This window comes from Haliotis asinina, chromosome 10 (assembly GCF_037392515.1).
Source record: "Haliotis asinina isolate JCU_RB_2024 chromosome 10, JCU_Hal_asi_v2, whole genome shotgun sequence".
Taxonomy (NCBI): Eukaryota; Metazoa; Mollusca; class Gastropoda; order Lepetellida; family Haliotidae; genus Haliotis; species Haliotis asinina.
Window position 1 is genome coordinate 28,748,997 of NC_090289.1, and position 13,703 is coordinate 28,762,699.

The following is a 13,703-nucleotide window of genomic DNA, read 5'->3' on the forward strand; positions in this document are numbered from 1 at the left end:
TGGTCCGGGTATTTTGGAATAATTCGATTAGTTTTTGATGCGTCTCGTATTTGATGTTGATGTACTCTGTACGAAGAAATTTCTCTGATGGCAGGCAGCTTTCAGTTAAATGTCGACACGTTTAGCACGTCTCTCATATTCCTCCGCTTTAATCTACTGGAATAAAAAGGAAATCTGTAAAACTTTCGATATGAGTTCTGGATAGCATTAACTTTTCGCGAGAATCCTGGAATCTGTTCGCAACTTCAGATTGAGAAAGCAACAAAATACCGCTCTTTGCTTCCAAAACATCGATAAAACTCCCAGTTTTGATTGTCAGCTCACACAATACGCATTTTATTTTCCTTGCTAAACCCTGTTTAGGACTCCTCTCAAACATTAGACACCGCGCTGGATCAAACCTGAAATCCAGCGATACAGAAGGTAAGGAAACAGTTTTAGCGCAAACCAAAATGTTTCAACTCCGTCGAGTCTAAATACATTTATGTTATTGAAAAATGTGTTTAGGTTTCTTGAGGAACAATCACGCTTGGCCTGAAAGCTTTTAACGTGTGTACATGTTGTCAGATTGTGATAGAAGTAACCTGTCCGGAGAAATTAACTGTGAAATGAGTGTTATTGTGTGGATTCTTTGCGGAAGGAGCTTTGAGATCACGACAAAGGTGGGCTATTTCCACACAGAAGTACAAAAGTGTGTCTCATCTGGTATTTCACTATGAAAAAAACACACTTTTGCGGATATTCTCGAAAACTAAAGATGTAAGCTGATTGCCCATTTCTTCTGAGGAAAGGTAATGGGGTTTCGTGGTTTCTGTAAAGATCCTAAACAAAGATTCGGAGGGAACATATGAAAGATGGTTACAGAAGTAGAGAGGCTAGACTAAGTACTTACAGTGCTTTTGACACAGCAGTGATGAAGAACAGCACAGTTCTCATGGAATGCGCTGCCGCCTGAGCGCTTGTCTCCACGTATGTCGTTAGACAGATGCCCAGTCAAGGACGGAATGCAGGGTTTGCGCCCTGCTGTTCTTATTTTTGGTGGTCTACTGCGAGTTTGGGGGTGCATGAGAGAAGAACCTCCTAATGGTATTCTCAAAGACGGAATGGCACCTGGTGTTAAATGGACCGGATTATCAGTAATGACTGACTGAGAATGTGTTTGGCCAAAGGATAGGAGAGCACCACGCTTTGGTTAGCGCTTTCAATGTTGTGTTCATGAAGGCAGTTCTTTAAGGGCATTGTCATCCTGCCCCAAGAATGTCAAAGTCCATGGATATAAGATAACTCTATCCTCTAAAGAGGAGAGTTAAATTGAACAACACATTAGCCTTTTCTAGGGACAACTTATTCCTTTCTTATAGAGATGACTTAGAGAATAATATTTACATTAATATTGTCTTAGAGACTTGTGCAAGTCTAAGGGTCTTCCACAACGTCTGTTTTGAATTGCATATTACAGAACATATTTGAAAAAACGTGTCATGAAGTCAGACTGAAAACGTACGTGCAACTGATATGTTACAATTAACTGTGAAATACAAATGTATCACTTCATTGTCAAAGATGTAATGAGGTAGTCAAGTGGTTATAATATTCGCTTGTCACGAAGAAGGCTCGGGTTCGATTCCCACATGGACACGACGTGCCCATTTTCCGGTGTCCCAAGACCTGGTACATTGCTAAAGCGACGTAAAACCATATTCATTTTGTCAAAGATAAAATCAGACACTTATTGTCTAAATTGTGATAACGAAATACTCTCTACAGTCTATAAATAACCATATACAGGCACAATGCATTCAGTACAAGGCACACGTGTGCATTCCACAAACAAATGAAATTCATCCTAACAACGTATTAATATAAGTTTCATCATGGTATTTAAAGTATGTAAACAACATGTGAATTGAGCAGAACTTTAGTAAACACAAACTGTATAAATGATAGAAGGCGTGGCAGAAGAGTTTTTAAACATTTTTTTCAATCTCTTGCAACAAATAATTAATTATTTTAATTTCCATGGGACTGAGATTGTACCCAATGATATGGATATGTTATCTGATTATGGTTTCAAGTAGCATTTCAGCTGCTACTTTATGTGAAAACAGAGTTTTAAAAAAAAACTGTTATTTTTTAATAATACTTCAGATATCCTTGTTGAGGAAACTTTATTCAACATATTAAAATAGTCAAAGATTGAATGCTAGTTTAATAACTATATCTAGGATAATCTAGTTGGTTTACTGTCCTTCGTCGACTGGTTTGTATAATCCAAGTCTATGTGCCATGAATGTATAACAAGTCGTGCTTTTTGGCTGATTGCATGTAAAACCTGATTGATATTTTAGTGATTTTCGGCATCACTTTTTTCAGTGTATTTTAAAACGAAAGACATTTTCTGGACGCGAATTGCTGCAACATTGCTGATGAGGAGTTAAGCCATGTATCCATTCACTAAATCACGATATAACTGATATCCTGCCGATCGTATTAAATATCTATAATTACACAGTCATTTTTTTAAATAACTGCTGTTAAAAATGTTATTATTTCAGTTACCATTTCTGTTGATTATGTTTTGGAGATACATAAATCCAGGACATGAGGAATCGTTCTACCTGTGCAGTTTCCTTGCGTTTTGGACATGCTAAAGTAATCAACATGGCAACGGCGCATGAGTTTCCCATACTGAGCTACCGGGAAGGAAAGACATGGGGAAAACAATGCCAACAGTTTTGCCCAGACCGGTAATGGTCAGCAGGTGGGTGTGGCTCGTCATAACACTGTCCGTTGGAGGGGGAGGGGCGGTTGGTGCGACCACGGTTTGGTCACCCATAGCAGGCGTCACCATGTCTAGTGAAGTTCTGGGTAATTATTGGGTCTTCTAGGGCTGATGTTTATAGCGCCGTAAAGGTTACTTTTTGATGTGTTTGTAAATCACTAATTGAATTCGTATGGGGGCCGTGATGTATGTGTTGGTATAAGACATCATTAAGAACATATTGTAGTCTTCGTGTTTGGGGTTTCATACAAATGCGCTGGGTCAACGCTTTGTCGTCCCAGCTCTTATTGAACGTATCATCGTTACTAGCACAAAACCCATATGTGCGCCTGCAACCGTAATCCTGAGTTGAAGGAACCCAGCCACGCCCTGTCAGGAACGGGAACACGCATATGACAGGATAGGATATGCCTCGAAACTGTAGAGCACGATATAATGTGGCATGCCACGCAAGGACAAGCTCTGCGAGAGGCTGATCGCCACGCCAGTCAAAGCAGCGCCACGCCACGCCACGCCACGCCACGCCACGCCACGCCACGCCACGCCACGCCACGCCACGCCACGCCACGCCACGCCACGTAAGCAACATCACGACACCAAGCAAACCAAAAGCATCGTCACGCCTCTCAATGCAAAAGGAACGTCACGACACCTAAAAGCAACGCTACGCTATGCTCAGCAAAGCATATCAGCGGTCCGATCAGTGAATGGAAGAGATTCGTTTACTATGCTTAAGTATCGGGTGTATTGATAATTACATGGCAGTTTTCCTAAATCATTATTTTATTGCAAGACCTGTGTGAGACACCCAGTTTGGAAATATTTCATAACATATATCGCCAATTATTTCTGCTGTCTCTCAAACACAAATACAACGCTCTAATGCATTGGTTTCTGTGATGAATATTTTGATCACTATTCGATTTCAATCATTTATATGGCATTTGCTTGAGTTTATAGCAAATACCAATATCTTATACTTTAAAATACATCTCCCTTTCATGCAGTTTTTAGAGTTCGATGGTTTAGACATTCTTACATCACTATTATCATTATCATTGGTATTGCTGGTTTGAGGACGACAGTCAGACAAAAGAGGCTGAATAGCCATGAGAGTGCTCACAAACAGATGACAGACTCCCAAGCCTAACATGACAGGGTATAATTGAGCTAGCACTTGATGTAAGATGCAGGCAGCACTGACGGTCGCTCTTGTCGCCTATGTAAGCAAGCGGACTGGTCTGGCTGGCTTCATTGAGTCTCTCCCGCTGCTTGTGGTATTCCACCGCGAGACGAAGACTCGAGAACACCTAAAATCACAGGAACTTTTCAAGAACAATCGAACATTTTGGGATCGGCGATACGCCCCAAGATGGAAGAAGCTACTTGTCAATCAATAAGTCTTTGTTAGCATATTCTCCGTTTGTAGATTTAAATATATAAATTGTGAGGTTGTTTACGTGTATAAAACTCAAAACCAGAGTATAACTGTTGTTTAAACATCGAGATGAGTCATGGAACACATTCAGCTGAGCATGAAAGGCTCCTTAATATGGAAAGTAAGTGAGTAAATATTATTTTACGCCGTAATAAGACTAGAACAATATTAAATTGAATGGTTCGACGTATTACCGTTATTTTGATACAACCATTGTTATGGAGAGATTTAGGATTAAGGATACCAAAAACAACACTTATGATATAAACCAAAATACCTAGCCCAGTTGACCAAACCTCATGTATGCTGAAAGGGATGCTGACCAACTAGATTTAGACTGAAGTCGAACATAGTTTTGAAGTAATTGTGATGAGGAGGTGTGAAAAAGCCTATCCTCCTCTTTTTTCACATACGAATCATGGAAGGTACTCAACTTTGCCCAGTTTGACGTAGATATATGTGCATCATTCATACGTGCATGCGCGCACGCACGCACGCACACACACACGCATACATACAGCCCAGTTGACCAAACCTCATGTATGCTGAAAGGGATGCTGACCAACTAGATTTAGACTGAAGTCGAACATAGTTTTGAAGTAATTGTGATGAGGAGGTGTGAAAAAGCCTATCCTCCTCTTTTTTCACATACGAATCATGGAAGGTACTCAACTTTGCCCAGTTTGACGTAGATATATGTGCATCATTCATACGTGCATGCGCGCACGCACGCACGCACACACACACGCATACATACATACATACATACATACATACATACATACATACATACATACATACATACATACATACATACATACATACATACATACATACATACATACATACATACACACATTCATACATACATACATACATCACCATGACACTGTAGGCACATGCCCTACTGACAGAGCAGCTGACAGATGATATAATGACACGTTATGTGGTATAATGACATAATTGTCAGAAAGCGCCATGTTGGTGACGATAAAGACGAGGCACGTATTGTGTGTCTGTACATTAACACAATAACTTGTTGCGTTTAAAATCAGATTTGCAGACAGCAAGGAACCAAACATTTAACATCTGTGTCGTGGGAAAAAATCTGATTCCTTAAAACGGAAACGAAGGTCCAACGACTTTATAAATCAAACAATTCAAGAATCCACAATATCGAATCCAAGGCACATTGAATCACTGAAACCAAACCTAAATCTGTAACGAGAACTTGGATCAAATGGAAATAAATGCATTGCGGGTTATGCATTTAATCATACTGAAATCAAATCTAAAACTGTAGCCGAGAACTAACTGTAAACTAATTGAAATAAATTTGAGGACATGAGGTTGAGATTTTCATCATCATCTTCCGAAGCCATTCTTCCTTTCTTCATTTTCTGCACAATGACAGCCTTATCCATAAACGTCCAGCTAATTCAATGTGAGTTTATGGTAGCTTCAACAGAAGCAAAGTACTGATCTGCGAAAGGGACACTGGGATAGTCTCGTGGTTAAAGCGTTCTCTCGTCACCCCGAAGACCTGGGTTCTATTCCCCACATGGATACAGTATGTGAAGCCCATTTCTGGTGTCTCCAGACGTGATATTGTTGGAATATTGTTAAAGTGGGGTAAAAACTCACGCACTCATATCCGATTTCGTTGGTTTCACCAAAGCGGTTACCATCTGAGACCCGATTCCTTCAAACTTTCCTCGCCCAACAAGCAAAAACCCAGCGATAAAAATGGAAACCTGTACATAGCGACGTTAAACCCCTGTCACTGGTGCACGTTTTACGCACATATGCAAAGAACACAAGTCCATTACCAAGGGATGCAAACAGGCATCTAATGTATAATGCCAATATACAATGCGGCAAATGGCAAACTGTCATTAAACCTGGCGCAACTCGTAAGAAGAATACATTATTCCACGACAAGACATTATCTCTTTATGTGCAGTTAACGTCCACGTCTACCAGTGCTGCCAGAACGTCAGCAACTCTCAAGGCTTAGCCATCTACATGAAAGAGGCCAAAGAGAATCCGTGTAACATTACATGCGGTTTCATGGGCATTTTATTACCGTGAACATACTCCAGTCATCAGTGATGTGATAGAACATGCGGCAGGCTGCAGGGACGGAACCAGAAGCCATTGTCATTATCGAAGACCTTCCAATCATGTAATATGCTACCGTCTTCGTTCTGCCAATAAAACGTGGTATTACTGCCGTGAAATGTATATAATGGCAGACTGTGGACGCACTGATGTCAGGCTGATATCATCGGAGTGGACAGGCAGACTGTAGCAGCATATGAGGAGATTACCTGTGACTGTGGTGTGTTGACTGGTGCTTACATTTTCCGGGACCTGGGTGTGGTGATTGGTCCTTGCATTGTCCGGGACCTGGGTGTGGTGACTGATCCTTACAGTGGCCGCGAACAGTGTGTGGTGACTGGTCCTTATATTGCCCGGGACCAGGGTGTGATGACTGTTTGCTATATTGTCTGGGAACAGTATGTGATGACTGTGACTTAATTGTCCGGGACCAGGGTGTGGTGACTGGTTGCTATATTGTCTAGAACTGGAGTGTGGTGACTGGCCACTGTATTGTCCGTGACCGGGGTGTGGTGACTGGTCAATGTATTGTCCTTACATTGTCCAGGACTGGGTTGTTGTGACTGGTCACTATATTGTCCAGGACTGGTGTGTGGTGACTGGTCGATATATTGTCCTCGACAAGGGTGTGGTGACTGGGTGCTATATTTTCCGTGACTGGGTTGTTGTGACTGCTCGCTGTATTGTCCAGGACCGGGGTGTGGTGACTGGTGGCTATATTGTCCGTGAGTGTGTTGTTGTAACTGGTCGCTGTATTGTCCGGGACTGGGGTGTGGTGACTGGTCGCTATCACATGGGCTTGTATCACTTAGAAACGATGTTAGAAACACATATAGGTGTGTGGATCCTGCCCTAGTGCTATATAAAACGAAAGGGATGTAACCACGTAACCACCCCCTCCTCAATCAAAGTTAGATTTCACCAAGTGAAATATAATTAATAAACGAAATTTAAAAGGTGAGTTTTCGCTGTCTTGAGTGATCCATGATTTTGACACGGAATTGCGGAAGTAGCTATTTTCGATGAGTCGTGGCGTATAACTTTTGAAATAATGATCCTACTGCAACCATTTATAGCTCATTTTGTAGGGAATTCATCTGGCATTCGATCCGGACTAGTTCCTTCGTTGTCCGGCACCGGTGTGTGGTGATTGGACACTGTATTGTTCTGATCAATGAACGTGGTGTTCGGTGTACACTGAATAAATTCCCTTTCCTACGTATACGGTGTATGGGGAATTAGTTCCCGGCGTATGTTGTTGCTGATCCTGGCCACTTTCTTGTGCTGTTCAATCAGTGAGTGTACGGGACTCAGTTCCACGGTTTATTGAGGATTATGTTCCAACAAATACGATCTGTAGGGAATACGTTCGCAACGTTTTCGGCGTACGTGGAATGACGGCAGTGATTGAAGCACCTGTTGTGTTCTGAGGTGTACTGTGCAAAGGGAGGCGGTTACCTCTGTATCTCGCCACCCATTCCAACCACTGTTTGAGCTTATCAGTTAACATGGCATACGGTGTACAGAGACTTCCGTCATCCACCCGTAAAGACATATTTGGATTATTCTGGTCGCCGCTTTTACCTTGTCAGTTACCAATATGATATGTGGGCGGCTCATAGGAAATTAGTTCCTTCTGACAGAGGGTAACCAGTAAACGGCGTATATGGCTAGATTGGCACTGTCCCAGACTTTGAATGGTAGAATTACTATTCATCCATGGGCATGGCAGTCAGTACAGCCTTGGAGCAAGGGTAGCAATGCCCATCACCAATACGATATTCGATGTATAGGTATTTAATCTTTATCCGCCTACAACCACTTAACAGTGTACGTGCACAATGAGTAAAACAGTGTCTATTTACCGGTGTAAAAGGAATTTGTTCCATAAATTGGTTTATACTGATTCTTATCACTGCTTTGTTGCGTGCAAATACTATGGTATACGGCGTTAGTTTCATCCCCATATGACCAGTTAATAGTGTCTGTGGTGAGTCTGGCCACAGCAAGGCTTTGACAGTTACGAATATGATACACGGTGTATAGGGAATTAGTTCCCTTTGTATATTGCCATTGACTGACGTACGCTGATTCTGGGGATTGTATTATCGTGATCAATTGATATGGTGTACTTCGTACAGGGAATTACTACTCTTCCTAAATATCCAGTAAATGATGGGTATGGCAGTGGTTAATTTGTCAGCTATGGTGTCTGGGCAAAGAGCTCCCTCAATATAGTGTAGTGACCGATGAACGGGCTGGTCATTGCGTTGGTCTTGTCAGTTAAGAATACAAAAAGACTGGCACCTGTTGAGTTGTATTGAGTTATTCTAAGAGAACGTCATGCAATTAAACCCTGAGATATGTCACACGCACCTATCATTGACATCTACAGCGAATGCGATTTAAACAGTAATACCGTAGTAGTAGTAGCAGAAGTAGAAGTAGTAGTAGTAGTAGTAGTAGTAGTAGTAGTAGTAGTAGTAGTAGTGGTGGTGGTGGTGGTGGTAATGGTAGTCGTGATGGTGGCTGTAGTGGTAATGGTAGTCGTGGTGGTGGTGGTGGTGGTGGTGGTGGTAGTGGTAGTCGTGGTGGTGGTTGTAGTGGTAGTGGTAGTCGTGGTGGTGGTGGTAGTGGTAATGGTAGTCGTGGTTGTGGTGGTAGTGGCAATGGTAGTCGTGGTGGTGGTGGTAGTGGTAATGGTAGTCGTGGTGGTGGTGGTGGTGGTGGTGGTAGTGGTAGTCGTGGTGGTGGTTGTAGTGGTAATGGTAGTCGTGGTGGTGGTGGTAGTGGTAATGGTAGTCGTGGTTGTGGTGGTAGTGGTAATGGTAGTCGTGGTGGTGGTGGTAGTGGTAGTGGTAGTCGTGGTGGTGGTTGTAGTGGTAATGGTAGTCGTGGTGGTGGTTGTAGTGGTAGTGGTAGTCGTGGTTGTGGTGGTATTGGTAATGGTAGTCGTGGTGGTGGTGGTAGTGGTAATGGTAGTCGTCGTGGTGGTGGTAGTGGTAATGGTAGTCGTGGTTGTGGTTGTAGTGGTAGTGGTAGTCGTGGTTGTGGTGGTATTGGTAATGGTAGTCGTGGTGGTGGTTGTAGTGGTAGTGGTAGTCGTGGTGGTGGTGGTAGTGGTAATGGTAGTCGTGGTTGTGGTTGTAGTGGTAGTCGTGGTGGTGGTGGTATTGGTAATGGTAGTCGTGGTGGTGGTGGTATTGGTAGTGGTAGTCGTGGTGGTGGTGGTAGTGGTAATGGTAGTCGTGGTGGTGGTGGTAGTGGTAATGGTAGTCGTGGTGGTTGTTCTGAGATGTCATCATGCAAAGGAAAGAAGGATATCTTAAGCCCCTTCTGAAGAATCTGTTTGTTTACCCGTTTACAACGATGAGTACAAAGATAGAAGTTATATTTCTACCATCTTGTACAACCTAATTATAGATAAAACATAACATCACCTTAATAGTTCAAAATTAATTCTAGTAATAGTGATTAGATGAAAGGATTAGTGTCAGGTTTCATATTTTTATGAGTTGCGTATACGTGTGTTTTGGGTCTTGCAATACCGTAAAAGCACCTCGTGTTTCATTTGCTTAAAAGTGTTGTCCCATAAAAATTAGGTAAGCTCAAAGCACAATATCTTAATCACCATCAGCAACAAAGGCAGATCTATATAATATTTATGATCTGGGTCAACATACATTGATTTTCAAAAAACCTGGTATCGTAAAACATAGAAAACCCCAGTTTAAAGACGACATCGACTGGGCTTCTGCTACAGCTGATGGGTTTTGGTGCGGGATAAGAATTCATCCCGTCTGTAAAATCCATTGTTGATTCTGTTCCGTTGAGATGCATTGTCTACTAAACTGCTCTGTGATACGTGATATTTATTACAATTCAATATGTCCCTTGATACCGGGCAGGAGGGCACGGTCTTCGAGACAATGCCTTGCATTCAGTGTTACTGATACATGTGCTGATGGCTACAGCCATTAGAGACATGTTCAAACGCTTAACAGAACAGACTAGCAGTCATGTTTCTGGATTTATTATTTGAAAACAGAAATGTTTAGTCTGGATGTTTCAATACATGTCACTAAATATGCTTGGAAATGAATCCACCTCAGCCTCCCAAATACTGAAAATAAATACAGCGATGGTGAAACATTTTATAAGGTAACTGATGCGGCGAATTCGTGACAAAACCGTTTTCTGAAATGGTTTAGGTTGATATCACGAACAAAGATATCAGTACCGGTATAAATTTAGACAAAAAATGACAATATCAGTACGGTCTGGTTCCAGAATAAACATGGGTTTACTGAGGATCTCTTTCTGGCTTGGAATCCTGTGAATAACGAGCTTCGGTGTTATGAAATTTATACAATTCCCACATGACAAGGTTAGTCAGACTTTTATCTGACAGAAATGGATGCATTGGAAAGCACGACTAACGCTTACTTTCCGGAAATGAATCATTTTAATAAAATGAAAAGCACAAGTAATGCAATTAAAACTGAAAAGTGATATGGACTATTCAGAATTTAGCGCTATGGGTGCCGTTGTTCATAACGATCTTAGCGCTAAGTTGACCGCAACTCCCATATCTTAACATAGACTTAAGGCAGTCTTAGCGCTATGGGTGCCGTTGTTCATAACGATTTCAGCGCTAAGTTGACTGCAACTCCCATATCTTAACATAGACTTAAGGTAGTCTTAGCGCTATGGATGCCGTTGTACAAAGCGATCTTAGAGCTAAGGTGACTGTAACACACCTTAACATAGACTTAATGCAGTCTAGTGCCTAATTGTCTAAGGTGGTGTTTTGTGCAACGGCACCACGGCTGTTTTGTACGACGGCACTCTTGTAGAAATCTGAAGTGAGACTCAATTCACTGGAGGCTTTTGCATTACAGAATAGGGTTTGGAGCAAAACAATATGGTTTTGAGGCATTAAGAGAGATTCAACGGACTGGTTATACAAAGAAGCATAAAGGGATTTAACTGAATTTTACAGCGATCTACTACAATTGTGTCACAGCCAGTGGCCCCTGAATATAAAATATATTCTTGCAAACGTAGACGCGCAGTTGCGGTTGACGAAGTGCCACCTCAGAAACGTTTTATCAATAACATGGCGGGTTGATATCACTGATTTCTTTAACCCGGACCTTTCACGTGACCACATAATTCAAATACTACCCTCAGGTCTCAGGTGCTGTTAAAAGCACAAATTACCTGTGAAGATCCGGGTTAGAATTGATTTTGAGTAACAGTTGCTTGTCGAAAGAAACAAGTAACGGGATCGGGTTGTCAGGCTCACGGACTTGGTTGACACATGTCAGAAGTTCCCAACTGCGCAGATCGATGTTCATGATGTTGATCACTACATTGTCTGGACACGATTATTTACAGATTAGCGCCATATAGCTAGAATATTGCTTAGTGCTGCGTAAAACTAAACTCACTCACTCATAATCTTGATCACTGGATTTGTGACATGATGTCAACCAGGCATCAGAGAGCCTAACCACCCGACCCCGTTAGTTGCCTCTTTCGACATGAATTACTGAAGATCAATTCTAACCCGGATCTTCACGGGTTCCCAAACCGTCATATGATCCTACAAGAACTTGGAGGTTAATGTTCTTGGCCAGACCGGTTACATCTTTTGAATGTCTGAGTATTTGTTCATGCTATCAAACACTGTTTTTTCTGTTCATAATTACTCACAAGCCGTCGAGACACAATATAATAATGCCAGCAACATAATACAGCATTTATGAACCTTTCTGTCAATATCCCAAAGCGCTATTATCTCAAAGTGTTACCTCATTTAGTTGAGATAACGAGAGGCCATTCTAAACGTAACGCCAGTTCACTGACCACAGTTATTTTCGCCAGTTCACTAAGTAACGTCGGATTCACAGTATGACCTCAACGCTGAACCGGTATCATCGTTCCAGTCGTTGACCCTATGTGATAATTATGCGTCGGGTTTGTTATTCAAGCTAGAAAATGAATAAGTCATGGCCGCCGAAGCCTCAAAGGTCATATTGCAGTTATTAAAGTACCAGTTAATGGTGATTTCTGAATAAATATTCAACGACTTACTTAACCATGCATATTAAATCTGATAACAGGCCCACGGTGGGTAGCCTCTTTACAAGCCATGTTCACTGGACCGTATTGTGGCGAAATGAGGGAAAGGGTCCATCTACTATGACTTTCGTTTATCCATTATGGTACACTGGTTTGATGTGGTGAGTTAGTGGCTGTTACTACATGTTTGTATGCAGTAATGAAGTCGATGCAATGAATGGTAGGATTCACGCGGGATGTGACGTTAAAGTTGTCACAGCAGTCAAAATTTGAGGTAAGAAACATTAACTGCATCGGAGGTCAGGCTCGATGAGATTTTGTCACCGCATCGTGATTGGACGATGCTCGGAGTATCAATCACTGGTTGGTTCTATGTAATGGCATCGTGGCCGGGTGATACTCACAGTATTCGTCACATCATCATCGTATCATCGTATTCCTGTTCAAAGGAAGGAAAAGGATCACTGTATCCAGACTCAAATAGTACAAGGAATATTGAAAGTGTTACGTTAGGCGACGAAGAGAGAACACATGGAAGGCACACTTATACGCAAACAGACAAACACACACACACACACACAAACACACACACACACACACACATATACATACATACATACATACATACATACATACATACACATACACACACACACGCACACACACATACATACATACATACATACACACACACACTACTGTGTTGAAACCACTACAGTCTACACATTTGGTAGTATAGTAGCTAAATCGTTCGCCCGTCACGCCGAAGACCTGGGCCCGATTCGGATTTCCAATGGATACAACGTGTGAAGCCCCATTTCTGGTGCTTCATGTCATAATATTACATGGCTATTGCTAAAAAAATATACTCCCTCAAGGACTGGAGATCTAATACATTTCAATTCTAAACATGGACTTTAACAAGTATGCTGAATGAAAACACCAGACACTGACGCTAATTTAGGGCAATATGATAATGCCGGGTAGGACTATTTGCATACACCCCAAGGTTTTATACTAAAACCTTCATTAATACGCTATACGCTTGCGCATGCAAATATCCGCTTTCATGTATATCATTTCAAAGGTCGGGTTTACGATCTCCGCCATTACCTAATCAATATTTTCATATCAGTTTCCTATGAGGTCATCGGGTTAAGGGTTAACCTTCACGACGTGTGAGTAAAAGGGTTAAAGAGTGTCGTGTTAACCGGTGACCAAACACATTGTGCTTGCCGCAATGCAATCTTCCATTGGTCTCGCTCCGTAATTAGA

General features: G+C 41.8%; 2 protein-coding genes across 2 annotated transcripts in view; both read right to left on the minus strand.

The window, feature by feature from the left end:
- The window catches only part of LOC137299020 (frizzled-2-like), a 440,584-nt gene that overhangs the window by 341,280 nt on the left and 85,601 nt on the right, over nt 1-13,703 (minus strand). The gene's annotated exons all lie outside the window — the stretch shown is intronic.
- Nucleotides 8,747-9,643, minus strand: LOC137298599 (sex-determining region Y protein-like). Its single transcript, XM_067830896.1, has one exon. It carries the CDS (start codon nt 9,641-9,643, stop codon nt 8,747-8,749), a length of 897 nt encoding a protein of 298 aa, XP_067686997.1.